At 41.2% G+C, this 15,818-nt stretch overlaps 1 protein-coding gene across 5 annotated transcripts in view; it reads right to left on the reverse strand.

The window, feature by feature from the left end:
* Positions 1–2,204: 2,204 nt before the first annotated feature.
* The window catches only part of LOC118360742 (protein diaphanous homolog 1), a 40,183-nt gene continuing 26,569 nt past the window's right edge, over positions 2,205–15,818 (reverse strand). For 4 of the 5 annotated variants that reach the window (XM_035740105.2, XM_052485055.1, XM_052485056.1 and 1 more), the window contains 5 exons: positions 7,316–7,445; positions 7,176–7,208; positions 6,676–6,773; positions 6,236–6,319; positions 2,205–3,658 (listed from right to left, as the gene is read on the reverse strand). In XM_035740105.2, coding sequence (XP_035595998.2) covers positions 3,557–3,658; positions 6,236–6,319; positions 6,676–6,773; positions 7,176–7,208; positions 7,316–7,445 — 447 coding nt within the window. In that variant the 3' untranslated portion in view covers positions 2,205–3,556. Of the gene's footprint in view, positions 3,659–6,235; positions 6,320–6,675; positions 6,774–7,175; positions 7,209–7,315; positions 15,796–15,818 lie in introns of those variants that run through there. The other variant, XM_052485054.1, reaches the window with a different exon arrangement.

Raw genomic sequence — 15,818 nt, forward strand, 5'->3', positions numbered from 1 at the left:
CTAGCAAAGTCTATGGCTGTCTGGAGTGGTTCTCAATCAGAGGCAGGTGTTTATCGTTGTCTTTGATTGTGAACCATATTTAGGCAGCCATATTCTTTGAGTTTGTCGTGGGTGATTGTCCTTAGTGTCTTTGTTCCTGTCGCTGTGTTAGTTGACAAGTATGGGTTGTTTCGGTTTATTGTTTTGTAGTGTTTGTTATTTCGTGTTTACGTTTGTTTGATTAAACATGGATCGCAATCTACACGCTGCGTTTTGGTCCGACTCTCCTTCACCACACCTAGAAAACCGTTACAATTCATAGTTTCCATAGGAAACGGAAATACTATTGATTGGCTGTTGCTCACAGGAGTGGAACCAGACTAGTCTGGAATACTAAAGAGTAATTTCCTTGTCTAAATAAAAGTTATATTGCTTTCACATATTTATCTCAGTAGAGTGAATGTTAACAAACAGTGGACTTGGTAGATAAATCAGAGCACTAGAGCTGTTTGCCAGATACACTCAAATCTAACATATACAGTTGAAGTCGGAAGATGACACACTTAGGTTGGAGTCATTGAAACTCATTTTTCAACCACCCAACAAATTTCTTATTAACAAAGTATAGTTTGTCGTTAAGGAGATCTACTTTATGCATGACAAAAGTTATTTCTCCAACAATTGTTTACAGAGATTTTTTTCCAATTCCATTGGGTCAGAAGTTTAAATACACTAAGTTGACTGTGCATTTAAACAACTTGGAGAATTTCAGAAAATGATGAGCGTACTTTGGTGCGAAAAGCGCAAATCAACCCCAGAACAACAGCAAAGGACCTTGTGAAGATGCTGGAGGAAACAGGTACAAAAGTATCTATATTCACAGTAAAATGAGTCCTATATCAACAACCTGAAAGGCCGCTCATCAAGGAAGAAGCCACTGCTCCGAAACCGGCATAAAAAAAGCCAGACAATGGTTTGCAACTGCACATGGGGACGAATATTGTCCTCTGTTCTGATGAAACAAAAATACAACTGTTTGGCCATAATGACCATCGTTATGTTTGGAGAAAAAAAGGGGATGTTTGCAAGCCGAAGAACACCATCCCAACCGTGAAGCACATGGTGGCAGCATCATGTTGTGGGGGTGCTTTGCTGCAGGAGAGACTGGTGAACTTTACAAAATAGATGGCATGAGGTAGGAGAATGATGTGGATATATTGAAGCAACATCTCAAGACATCAGTCAGGAAGTTTTAGCTTGATCGCAAATGGGTCTTCCAAATAGACAATGACCCCAAGCATACTTCCAAAGTTGTGGTGGCAAAATGGCTTAAGGACAACAAAGTCAAGGTATTGGAGTGGCCATCACAAAACTCTGACCTCAATCCCATAGAAAATTTGTCGGCAGAACTGAAAAAGCGTGTGCGAGCAAGTAGGCATACAAACCTGACTTAGTTACACCAGCTCTGTCAGGAGGAATGGGCCAAATTTCACCCAACTTATAGTGGGAAGCTTGTGGAAGGCTACCCAAAACATGTGACCCAAGTTAAACAATTTAAAGGCAATGCTACCAAATACTAATTGAGTGTATGTAAACTTCTGACCCACTGGGAATGTGGTGAAAGAAACAAAAGCTGAAATAAATAATTCTCTATACTATTATTCTGACATTTCACATTCTTAAAATAAAGTGGTGATCCGAACTAACCTAAGGCGGGGAATTTTTACTGGGATTAAAATGTCAGGAATTGTGAAAATCTGAGTTTAAATGTATTTAGCTAAGGTGGATGTAAACTTGACTTCAACTGTAGGTTAAACACATCACCTACTATAGCCGTTTATAACATGGAGTGGTAGTGGGAGTCAAGGTGTCATATACATATTCTATCAGAAACCCTATTTATACCTGGTTATAACTTGCATCCATTGTCCTGATCAAGTGTAGATGATTAAAAGACACATTGTGATCTGATTGTGATCAGATTTTCCTGACCTCCTCCGGAGGTGAGAAACGCATTGTGTCTGGATATCTTACAAGATCTGGACCGAGAAATCATCTAAATCATAAATATTTTGCCCTCTAAAATCATTGACAGGTGGCACCATTGGCTTATTACATCAATATAAGTGTCTTACAATGAATAAACATTATTTTGAAAGAATAGCTGTGAAATAATTTGGATAAAGGAAGGGACCAGGAAATATGGCAACAATGTGGACACAGTGGACAGATAACAGACACATTTTAATATCATGTGTAGACACATTTCTGGAAATGTGGGCTTAAATCAGAATATCGACAAAATCAGGACAAAGGACACATGTTAGCACCAGATATAAACGGGGGTTTACATAAAAACAACCTGCTTTGAAGTTTCACACTTGACATGGCTAAGTATTATAATCAAATCAGATCAAATTTGTTTCAGAAATTATAAAAAAAATAACCCAGTGTTGGTAAATATGTAATATCATAAAAGTAAGTCATCTTCTGAATGAAAGCCAGATTTAATCAAATGTTTTCTGTACATTTTCAATCAACACTCTCTCTCATCAAATCAATATAAAGTATTTTCAAGCAGTTGCTAACAGCACCCATTTTGCTGCTGCGTTACCAACTGCAAGTGAGGGAAGGACAATGGGAAAAAATATCAATTTCAGATGGTAAAAAGCACCAGATGCTGTCCAGAATCAGAGAAGGGTCCTGGATCCCTGACTGGAGTACTGGAATAGAAAATATGTGTGTCCCCGACCGAGGCAAGAATGTCTGCACGTTCAGAGAAAAATGGGTAATCAGATGGACCATTTTCAGCTGGCGAGGCCACTGTGTGTGTTCTTTGTGATTTGGTTCCCTTGTCATCAGACAGACAGCTGTGGACAGAAAGTAGAGAACTTGGGACTATAAGTTTCTATCAGAATTTTTGTCCAAATTAAGTTATCGACATAGCCTTGTTCTGTTAAATGTTCTCTGCCTACAGTATATAGTACACTAAATATCCCAATTCATGTTTTTAAGTTCAAAATAATAGCTCAACATTGCTGACACCATTCAAACCAGTAGGCATCCCCCCTGTCTCATAACTTCAATTCAATACATTTTTTCAATCGATTTCAAACAATTTGTCACAATGAATCCCGACCAACTATCAGTCTACTGTCCTCAAACAATATACAGTACCTGTTATATATCCCATATAGATTCGTTTTAATTACAGCAAAGCATTATACACTCTAATATTTTCCCACTGAAATTGCAATCCCCAAGTCTAGCTGCCTGAACATAGTATTAAACCACATCTTGTGTGGCATCTTAGTGCACACAAATAACAATAATAATATGAATAATAATAATGTTATTTATATAGCGCTTTTCAAAGACCAAAGACGCTTAAAGGTTTCAAGGTTGCCATTAATGTTATATGTCACTGATCAGTGCAATTTCTAAGAAGTCTCGGCCTCTTTACAATTTGAAGTAAATAAACTTGTATTTGTATGTGCATAATTAAAAAGTATGCAGCACTGAATTGTGTTTGGATTGGCTGAAGATTTATAGATAGTCACACAAGGACAGCAAATTGTTATCTGATTTCAGCATGTGTCCCCTTGAAGTCGTTGACAAACTGGCACACCAAGCCAAACAGCTCCTGAGAATCTTGATCCATCGGCTCTCCGAATTTAACCTTCAAGAAAAAAGACAAATGACCCAAGGTATTATTTTTGACATCTCAAGTCCAAAGCACTTCAGTTTCTTTCATTCTTTCAGAGGTTATAATACATTTGTCTAATTCCTGGGGTTAACCGATGTCCCTGGTTTGATTGGGAAGCATAACGTAAGTCCAGTTCATTGCAAACTCCATTTATAATAATGAGCTGATAAACTGTGTGAGCATGGAAGCAATTATTGGACTTAAATATCTTCAATGAGACAGACGGGTGGCCATGGCATGAATCCATGAATCCACACTCACTACAGGGTTAGCTAATACAAAGGGTGTGTCATTAAAACAGTGGCTCAAGAGTAACATCTAATATCAGTCAAACACGGCTCAACTGCTACAGTATTTGACCACACCACTAATCAGAAAAGCCACGCCAACAACACTGCTGCACATATGGAACTCTGAATGTAACCTATTAACTTTAAAGTATTTTGATGCATTTCACCCTAAATTAACATGCCCAAGTTACAGTAACACTGGGAGAGCAATTTAAGCATGCAGTATAGGCTACTACCATTGGTTCCTTGTCTGACTGCAGCAATTTTGTTCCCCTGGGGAGCAGAGAGAAGGTTCTGATAATGTCACAGATATAAGCTGTGTCAGGGTCAGTCTTCTCTCTCTCTCTGTCTCTCTCCTCTCTATGCTGCTGCTGGCTCAGGCTGTAGCACATCATTATTGGTGTGCGTACGTGCGTCCAAGTGTGTGCGAGAGGGTGGGAAGGATAAAGTTTGGAGTGCACAGGAATTTAATTGTGGAACCTACTATATCACAATTTCCTGGCAGGGCTCACCCCTCACCCTGTCAAGGCTCACCCGTCACTCTGTCAAGGCTCACAACTCAAACCCAGAACACAGCAGAGTCAGATGGACTCTTTGTGATGATGGATTGTCCTTCTGGAAATAGGGGAGGTTGGAAAATGGCCGTTACTTTCTTTAAAAATACATTGTTCTGTAAGAGTTTTACTTTGTTCTGACTGGGCAGAAACAGCACCTGGGCTGATGCCAAACTACACTAAAATAAAGGTGTACTAAGTTGGTAAATATCCCTAAGCATCTTCTTATGTGTATCAAAAAGTAACACTCCGTCATTTTGTCTGACTGAATCTGAGACAAACATCTTCCGTTAGATACCTAATAACATCCAGTGTATTATAGTATTAATAGGGATAGCTTCTAATACCCTCCTGTGTATATATTATTAATAGGGACAGACTATAAAACCCTCCTGCTTATTATAGTATTAATAGGGACAGACTAATATCCTCCTGCGTATTATAGTATTAATAGGAACAGACTAATACCCTCCTGCTTATTATAATATAAATAGGGACAGACTAATATCCTCCTGCGTATTATAGTATTAATAGGGACAGACTCTAATACGCTCCTGTGTATTACAGTATTAATAGGGATAGACTCTAATAACCTCCTTTGTATGATAGTATTAATAGGGACAGACTATAAAACCCTCCTGTGTATTACAGTATTAATAGGGCTTCATAGTAGCTTAGTGGTTAAGAGGTTGGGCCAGTAACCGAAAGGTTGCTGGTTTGAATCTCCGAGCTGACGAGGTGAAACCTGTTGATGTGCCCTTGAGCAAATCACTTAACACTCATTTCTCCTGTAAGTCGCTCTGAATAAGATTGTCTGCTAAATGACTAAAATGTAAAATAGGGACCGACTCCAATACCCTTCTGTGTATTACAGTATTAATAGGGACAGTCTGTGGTCTATGCTAACTATTGTATATCAAGTTTAAGCATCTGCTGCAGAAGTAATCTTGAAGATACATTTTTAAAATTTTTATATATACACTACCGTTCAAAAGTTTGGGGTCAGTTAGAAATGTCCTTGTTTTTGTCCATTAAAATAACATCAACTTGATCAGAAATACAGCGTATGTCTACTAAGCAAGAGAACAAGTACATTAGAGAGTCTAGTTTGAGAAACCGATGCCTCACAAGTCCTCAACTGGCAGCTTCATTAAAAAGTACCGGCAAAGCACCAGTCTCGACATCAACAGTGAAGAGGCGACTCCGGGATGCTGGCCTTCTAGGTAGAGTTCCTCTGTCCAGTGTCTGTGTTCTTTTGCCCATCTTAATATTTTATTTTTATTGGCCAGTCTGAGAAATGGCTTTATGTTTGCAACTCTGCCTAGAAGGCCAGCATCCCGGAGTCGCCTCTTCACTGTTGACCTTGAGACTGGTGCTTTGCCGGTACTATTTAATGAAGCTGCCAGTTGAGAACTTGTGAGGCGTCTGTTTCTCAAACTAGACACTAATGTACTTGTCCTCTTGCTCAATTGTGCACTGGGACCTTTCTTTGCTTTTCTTTCAAAAACAAGGACATTTCTAAGTGACTGCAAACTTTTGAATGGTAGTGTATATCCTCTTCAATCCCCATTCCACCCTCCATAGTGGAAAGATAGATAAGCTGAAACAATGGAAAAGGGCCATCTCGACATTTCAGGACTATAGGAACCATTTATCTCCGGAGGGGCAACACAACAGACATATTAAAATAATAACTCAGGGATTACCAATATGTCAGTGTAGAGTTTCTTCATCTCCTCAGACCTCTTTGTCAGCAGGGAGAGATCAGTTTTGTACTTCTCAATCGCCATCTGGGTTGAGAGGGAGAAAGGAGAACATTATTTGATGTATAATATAAGAATACCTTCTGTTTTTGTGTTGCATCCCAAAACTACCACTGCAAACTGAGAGCAGACACCATAAGAGAAAAAGAATCCAATAAGAAGCAACACTCAGTATATCGGGCAAATAGAAATGAACTTAACTTTCCTATGATGTGCTCATCTTGAGATAAGCACTGTGAATTAACGATATAGTGTGATGGTGAAATGCAACTGACTGATGCTAATTCAGCGTGTCAAAGTTTTTCTTGTGTTTCTCTTAATCTTATGTCTGTTTGTCTGAATTTGTACTGAAAAGAAAGAACAGGTCTATCAGAATAACTTACCTTCAGGTCTTTGAAAAACTTTGGGTGTTGATCGCCTTGGTTTCTTCTCTTGTACGTTTTCTTGTATTGAATGGTCTTCTGTAACTCATTCTTGAGAACTGGAGGGGATGACACATCATGTCCATCATCCATCATACCTGATCACTGAAGCAAATACTCTCTACTTTAAATCACTATTTTCTCCTTTCTGCTGCTGGATCAAGCAAAGTGGCTGATCTGCACTCATGTCAACTATTCAACACAATTCTTCAGCCAAAAAGTAATCATAAATGTCTATACATGAAGCTGATATTAGGCCTACATGTCTTCACACTTTACATTTAATTGCACCATCAAACCGGTCATCTCTTTGAACTAACTAGATCATCCTATCTTAGATAATATTATTCATAGGTAAATAAAAAATACAGTCACTATAATTAGATCTCAGCACTGTAAAGAGCAACACCTGTTTTTTACAGAGACATTATTGGACAGGATTGGAAACGTGGTAGACTCACCGTCCACTTCAGCAGTAAGGCCTTTAATGGAAGCTGATCAGAAACACAAAGAGAAATACCTAACTGTTTTACCTAAACTGCTCCAATTGAAACATAAAGTACAGGTTTTCGGGGCTTTGACCAAAATCTTGATTACTTACCCCCAGGGACAGTTTCGAATTCCGTCAACTCTTGTGGAAAAGTGGCCAAGCCGGGTTCGTGCAACATGATCTGCTCCACAAGGGCATGCAGCAAGGTGAACTTCCTGTCTATCCCACGGAGCTGGGAGATCTGTGGGGTTCATGAGGGACATTCGAAGGTGGCGTGCAACACGCTCTCCATTATAAAAACAGTTAACGATAAATCAAATATTAATTTTATTGGTCACATGCATATGTTTTTGCAAGTGTAGTGAAATGCTTGTGCTTCAGGTTCTGACAGTGCAGTAATATCTAACAAGTAATCTAACAACTCAACAACAACTTCCTAATACACAGAAATCTAAGTAAAGGGATTGAATAAGAATATATACATATAAATATATGGATGAGTGATGACCGAGCGGCAATAGGCAAGATGCAATAAATGGTATAAAAATACAGTATATACACATATGGGATGAGTAATGAAAGATATGTAAACCTTATTATAGAGGCATTATTAAAGTGAGTAGTGATCCATTTATTAAAGTGGCCAATGAATTCAAGCCTGTATGTAGGCAGCAGCCTCTCTGTGTTAGTGACGGTTGTTTCCACTGTTAGCGGAACCCCTCGCCAACAGCCAATGAAATTGCAGGGCACCAAATACTATTCAACAGAAATCTCATTAATCAAATTTCTCAAACATACAAGTATTAGGCACCATTTTAAAGATAAAATTATCGTTAATCCAGCCAGACTGTTTGATTTCAACAGTGCTTTACAGCGAAAGCTTCACAAACGATTATGTTAGGTCACCACCAAGTCACAGAAAAACCCAGCCATTTTTCCAGCCAAAGAGAGGAGTCACAAAAAGCACAAATAGAGATCAAATAATTAATCACTAACCTTTGATGATCTTCATCAGATGACACTCATAGGACTTCATGTTACACAATACATTTATGCTTTGATCGATAAAGTGCATATTTATATCCAAAAATCAAATTGTACATTGGTGTGTTATGTTCAGTAGTTAAAAAACATGTTGTGATTTTGCAGTGAGCCACATTAATTCACAGAAATACTCATTATAAATGTTGATGAAAATTCAAGTGTTATGCATGGAACTTTAGATACACTTCTCCTTAATTAAAGCAACTGCTGTGTCAGTTTTCAAAAAAACATTACGGAAAATAATCTGAGTATGTAGCTCAGAGCCCAAACCAGCCAAAATAAATATCCGCCATGTTGCGCAGTCAACATTAGTCAGAAATAGCATTATAAATATTCCCTTACCTTTGATGATCTTCATCAGAATGCACTCCCAGGAATCGCAGTTCCACAATAAATGTTTGTTTTGTAAGATAATGTCCATCATTTATGTCTAAATAGCTTCTTTTGTTAGCGCGTTGTGTAAACAAATCCAAACGCGTGTTCAGGTCCAGCCGAACATCGGAAGAAAAGTTCAAAAAGTAATATTACAGGTCGTAGAAACTTGTCAAACTAAGTATAGAATTCATCTTAAGGATGTTTTTATCATACATTTTCAATACTGTTCCGACCGGAGAATTCCATTTTCTGTAGAAAAGCTACCTCTCATGTGAAATGCGCGTGACTGAGAACGAGGCTGCTGCCAGACCCCTTAGTCAAACAGCTCTCATTCGCTCCCCCTACACAGTACAAGCCTGAAACAACGTTCTAAAGACGGTTGACATCTAGTGGAAGCCTTAGGAAGTGCAAAATGACCCATATCCCACTGTGTATTCGATAGGGGCTGAGTTCAAAAACGTTTTTCTCAGATTTTTGCCTGACATATGAGTTCTGTTATACTCACAGACAGTTTTCTATCAAATACTACTAATAATATGCATATATTAGCATCTGGGACTGAGTAGGAGGCAGTTTACTCTGGGCACGCTATTCACCCAAAAGTTAAAATGCTGGTGGCCTTGAAATAAAAGCTGTTTTCAGTCTCTCGGTCCCAGCTTTGATGCACCTGTACTGACCTCGCCTTCTGCATGGTAGTGGAGGGATCAGGCAGTGGCTCAGGTGGTTGTTGTCCTTGATGATCCTTTTGGCCTTCCTGTGACATCAGGTGCTGTAGGTGTCCTGGAGGGCAGGTAGTTTGCCCCCAGTGATGCGCTGTGCAGACCGCACCACCTTCTGGAGAGCCTTGCGGTTGTGGGTGGTGCAGTTGCCATACAAGGAGGTGATACAGCCTGATAGGTTGCTCTTAATTGTGCATCTGTAAAAGTTTGTGAGGGTTTTAGGTGACAAGCCACATTTTTTCAGCCTCTTGAGGTTGAAGAGGCGTTGTTGCGCCTTCTTCACCACACTGTCTGTGTGGGTGGACGTTTTCAGTTTGTCCGTGATGCGTATGCCGAGGAACTTAAAACTTTTCATCTTCTTCACTGCTGTCTTGTCGATGTGGATAGGGGGTACTCGCTCTGCTATTTCCTGAAGTTCACGATCATCTCCTTTGTTTTGTTCACTTTGAGTGAGAGGTTGTTTTCCTGACACCACATTCCAAGAGACCCTCACCTCCTCCATATAGGCTGTCTTGTCATTGTTGGTGATCAAGCCTACTACTGTTGTGTCGTCTGGAAACTTGGGTGATTGAGTTGGAAGCATGCATGACCATGCAGTCATGGGTGAACAGGGAGTACAGGAGGGGGCTGAGCATGCACCCTTGTCGGGCCCCAGTGTTGAGGATCAGTGAAGTGGAGATGTTGTTTCCTATCTTCACCACCTGGGGGGCGACCCGTCAGGAAGTCCAGGACCCAATTGCATTGGGCGGGGTTGAGACCCAGGGCCTCAAGCTTAATGATGAGCTTGGAGGGTACTATGGTGTTGAATTCTGAGCTGTAGTCAATGAACAGCATTTCTACATAGGTATTTCTCTAGTCCAGATGGGATAGGGGAGTATGCAGTGTGACGGCGATTGCATTGTCTGTGGACCTTTTGGGGCGGTATTCAAATTGAAGTGGCTCTAGGGTGGCAGATAAGGTGGGGGTGATATGATCCTTGACCAGTCTCTCAAAACACTTCATGCTGACAGAATGCGTGCTATGGGGCTATAGTCATTTAGTTCAGTTACCTTTGCCTTCTTAGGTACAGGTACAATGGTGGTCATCTTGAAGTATGTGGGGACAGCAGACTGGGATGGAGAGAGATTGAATATGTCCGTAAACACACCAGCCAGCTGGTCTGCGTGTGCTCTGAGGACGCGGCTAGGGATACCATCTAGGCCGGCAGCATTGCGAGCATTGCGACACGTTTAAATGTCTTACTCACGTCGGCCATGTAGAAGTAGAGCTCACAGTCCTTGGTAGCGAGCCACATCGGTGACACTGTATTATTCTCAAAGCGGTCAAAGAAGGTTTTTAGTTTGTCTTGGAAGTAAGACATCGGTGTCCATGACGTGGATGGCTTTCATTTTGTAGTCTGTGATTGCCTGTAGACCCTGCCATGTACGTCTTGTGTCTGAGCCATTGAATTGAGACTCCACTTGGTCCCTTTACCGACATTTCGCTTGTTTGATTGCCTTTCAGTGGGAATAACTACACGGTTTGTATTCAGTCATATTCCCAGGCATCTTTCCATGGTTAAATGCGGTTGTTCGCGCTTTCAGTTTTGCGCGAATGCCGCTATCTATCCACAGTTCCTGGTTAGAGTAGGTGTACAACATCTCCAATGCACTTCCTTATAAACTCACTCACCGATTCAGAGTATAAATTGATATTATTCTTTGAAGTTACCCGGAACATTTCCCAGCACATGTGATCAAAACAATCTTGAAGCGTGGATTCCGATTGGTCAGACCAGCGTTAACTTCTCTAGGATAGGGGCAGCATTTGGAATTTTGGATGAAAAGCATGCCCAAATTCAGCTGCCTGCTACTCATTCCCAGAAGATAAGATATGCATTATTAGTATATTTGGATAGAAAACACTCTGAAGTTTCTAAAAGTGTTAGAATCATGTCTGTCATGTCAATATCCTTCCAGGATACCCGGGCCAGGTTGATAAGAAAAGGCCTGCTGTTTCAGGGAGCGTTTGATTGTGATGAGTGGAGGTCGTTTGACCGCTGACCCATTACGGATGCAGGCAATAAGGCAGTGATCGCTGAGAACTTGGTTGAAAACAGCATAGGTGTATTTAGAGAGCAAGTTGGTTAGGATGATATCTATGAGGTTGCCCGTGTTTACGGCTTTGGGGTTGTACCTGGTATTTTCATTGATAATTTGTGTAAGATTGAGGGCATCAAGCTTAGATTGTAGGATGGCCAGGGTGTTAAGGATGTCACAGTTTAAGTCACCTAGCAGCACGAGCTCTGAAGATAGATGGGGGGCAATCAGTTCACATATGGTATCCAGAGCACAGCAGGGGCAGAGGGTGGTCTATAGCAGGCGGCAACGCTGAGAGACTTGTTTTTAGAGAGGTGGATTTTTAAAAGTAGAAGTTCTAATTGTTTGCGTACAGACCTGGATAGTAGGACAGAACTCTGCAGGCTATCTCTGCAGTTGATTGCAACACCGCCCCCTTTGGCCATTCTATCTTGTCTGAAAATGTTGTAGTTAGAGATGGAGATTTCAGAGTTATTGGTGGTCTTCCTAAGCCAGGATTCAGACACGGCTAAGACATCCGGGTTGGCAGAGTGTGCTAAAGCAGTGAATAAAACAAACTTAAGGATGAGGCTTCTAATGTTAACATGCATGAAACCAAGGCTTTTACAGTTACGGAAGTCATCAAAAGAGAGCGCCTGGGGAATAGGAGTGGAGCTAGGCACTGCAGGGCCTGGATTCACCTCTACATCGCCAGAGGAACAGAGGAGGAGTAGGATAAGAGTATGGCTAAAAGCTATGAGAATTGGACGTCTATGACGTCTGGAACAGAGAGTAAAAGGAGCAGGTTTCTGGGGGCGATAAAATAGATTCAAGGTATAGTGTACAGACAACGGTATGATAGGATGTGAATACAGTGGAGGTAAACCTAGGAATTGAGTGATGATGAAAGAGATATTGTCTCTAGAAACATAATTGAAACCAGGTGATGTCATCGCATGTGTGGGTGGTGGAACTGAAGGGTTGGATAAGGTATAATGAGCAGGGCTAGAGGCTCTACAGTGAAATAAGCCAAAAAACACTAATCAGAACAGCAATGGACAAGGCATATTGACATTAAGGAGAGGCATGCTCAGCCGAGCGATCATAAGTGTCCAATGAGTAGTGAGGTCGGTTGGGGTCACGGCGATTCAGACAGCTAGCCGAGCCATGGGTAGCAAGCTAGCAGAAGATGGGGGTCTGTTTTTAGCCACCCCGTGCGTTTCCGTTGGTAGATTAGTGGGGTTCCGTGTGGTAGAGGGGACCAATCCAATTGTCAAAATAGTTATAGTGGCCCAAGAAGATTGTTCGACAGACCTGTTCAGATAGCAGCCGATATGCTCAAGACAGCTAACAATTAGCGGGCCGCCGTTAGCAAATAGCGTTCAGGTTACGTCGCGATGGAGGGGCCAGTTGAATAACTCCCTCGGGCAAATAACGTTGGTATTCTAGTCGTGAAGGCCTGATGGGGCTCCGCATCGGCAGTAAAACAGGGCCGGGATAGGTGATTGTAGCCCAGGAGTGGCTGACGGAACTCTTCAGCTGGCTAGCTCCGGGATAATTGGTGTTTGCTCCGAAATCTACGTTAGCCAATAGTCACTCGGATAGCAGCTAGTTAGCTGCAAGGTCCAGGTGTAAATGTCCAAAGCTTGCGGTAGAAATCCGGGGATATGGAGAGAAAATAGGTCCGGTATGCTCTTGTCTGAGTCGCGTTGTACAAAACTGGTGATAGCTTTCCGAGCTAAAGGATAGCTGATGACCGCTAGCCGTGGTTAGCTGAATACTAACCTTAGCTAGTGAGCTGGCTAACTTCTTTTGTGGATTTCGGATACGAGGTGAATAATACTTTTGGAAAAAAAAGGCTGGTTGCAGGAGAGTGTGAGAGTTTGAAGTTGAGTTTTTAGAAAAAATATCTAAAAAGATATGCGAAGAAAAATATAAAAAGATATAAAATATACATACGGGACAAGACGAGGACAAAGGACATCTGACTGCTACGACATCTTGGAACAAGGAGAGTAGAGAGTCCAGTGAAGTTCCTTGAGGATCATCATGGTATCGGCAAGAGTGGGGATATATACGGCTGTGACATTAACCAACGATAATTCTCTTGGGAGATAATATGGTCGGCATTTGATTGGGAGGTATTCTAGGTCAGGTGAACAAAAGGACTTGAGTTCCTGTATGTTGTTATGATTACACCATGAGTCGTTAATCATGAAGCATACACCCCCCCGCCCTTCTTCTTCCTAGGGTGATGTTTATTTCTGTCGGCGTGACGCATAAGGAATCCCGGTGGCTGTACCGACTCCGACAACATATCCCGGGTAAGCCATGTTTCTGTGAAACAGAGTATATTACAATCTCTGATGTCTGTAATTTCATCAACCTTGTTATCTAGAGACTGGACATTGGCGAGTAATATACTCAGAAGCGGTGGGTGGTGTGCACAACTCTGAAGTCTGACCAGAAGGTCAGAAGCTCTTCTGCGGCGAGGTTGTTTTGGGTCGGCCTCTGGAATCAGATCAAATGCCCTGGGTGGTGGTGCAAACAAAAGATCCGCTTCAGGAAAGTCATATTCCTGGTCGTAATGTTGGTAAGTTGACGGCGCTCTGATATCCAATAGTTCTTCCCAGCTGTATGTAATAACACTTAAGATTTTCTGGGCCAACAATGTAAGAAATAATACATACAAAAACAAAATACTGAATAGTTTTCTAAGGACTAGAAGCGAGGCAACCCTGTCTGTCGGCACCATCTTGCTACCAAGTCATACTGTGCTGTTTCGGTCTACACAGAAATCTTCACCAGAAAAAGAAATAGGAGAGATCAGCCGTGCTGGTTCACCTGCAGCAGTCCTATGTCACAGAGTCCTGGCTGAGCCACATAACTACTGTTCCTACCAGGCCTTGAGATGCACAGCAGAGCAAAAGAATGCACACATTTTTGTGCGCTGCGTGTACAAATACAAGTGCCTTGCCCCAAGGCTACTCAAACAATAGGATCTCAATGTACAGTTTCTGTTAACCTAAACACTAAAAATTGAATTTCTCTCTGTGTTAATATTGAGGCACGTTGCTTTGTATTATTGGATGCATGTATCAACAATCCACAAGGTTTTCCTTGACCCTTCCATTTTTGTGTTAACTTGACGAGGTCAACTGATTGTTCAAGGTATTGCTAATGCTTTTGTTACTCAGATATGGCTGTGTGTTTGTTATCAATTTGATTTGAAAACAAATCAAAACAAAAATCATCACATCATAACAAAAACATTACATCATAAAAGCTTCCATATTACATGCAGAGTCATTATCACCTTTACTAGAGCCGTAATACGTTGTGTCCTTACTTAGACAGTGGGGAGCTTTTTCTGTGAATAAAAAAATACTTGAGGAGTGTTAAGTTTCCAGAAAATTTATGAAAATAAATCAATAAAAATGCATACATATTCAACCTATTTATATAAAATGTTAATGATCTTTCTAAAATTCAAGCCTTGCTGCATCACAGTGGCTTATGCCTTCTGTCTTAATTGAAATGCAAAGGGGACATCTCTCTCTCTCTAATCCTGTGATGGGATTTATTCCATAGTCTTTTTTAGGTTACGTTGTTTACCAATTTGAGGTGGGGGGCACTTCCCTGAGGACCAGTCTAGAAGAGATGCACGCATCATCAACTTGAAGATTAACAACAACAACCTCTACGGCTTTCTCTTACCTTACAGTTACTGTATCAACTTCCAGGTCCAGCCATTTATTTCTAAACACAGAGTCCCCTCACAGTGCAAACAATTTAGCCCTCTCTGTTTCACCTTCAAACCTTCTATGTGAGGCTTTGGGAGTAAGAGACTCCAGTCTTATTAGATATAGAGGAAGCATTTTAAATCTGGGGCAAAGTGCCATTAAATCTTCCCATCAGGGGATCAGTACAGCACAGCAGCGTCTCAGCGTCTATAGAAACTGCCAAGGAGTCGTCTACTATGCTGAAAGACCTATTCTAATAGTTCAGAGAGATCTAAAATTATCCCAGAAAAATGTATAAAAAAAACATGTATCTAATAAACAAGGAGTCTAATCCAAAACAAGGCTAATCTAAGACTACCAATATTGAGATGTAAAGAAAAGGACCAGTAAGGTGAAAGAAGTTGCCGCTGCATTGCCCACTGTGAATTGTAGGGTACCTCACAGTAGACTTGTCCAATGTCCACCAGCCCAGCATCTGTGCCATGGCAAGAGGTTCCATTTGATTTGTGAAGCCAGGCGGTGATACAATTACCTGCGTGTCAGAGTTAGACACACTAGGGGTAATGACCCAACCTGAGTTGGACTCAGCTTACCAGGCAGAGGATGGATAGGAGGAGAAATTGAAAGGAGCGAGAAGGAGGAGGGAGATCCGTCTGTGTATATCAATGAGAAGTTT

This window comes from Oncorhynchus keta, chromosome 28, assembly GCF_023373465.1.
Source record: "Oncorhynchus keta strain PuntledgeMale-10-30-2019 chromosome 28, Oket_V2, whole genome shotgun sequence".
NCBI lineage: Eukaryota > Metazoa > Chordata > Actinopteri > Salmoniformes > Salmonidae > Oncorhynchus > Oncorhynchus keta.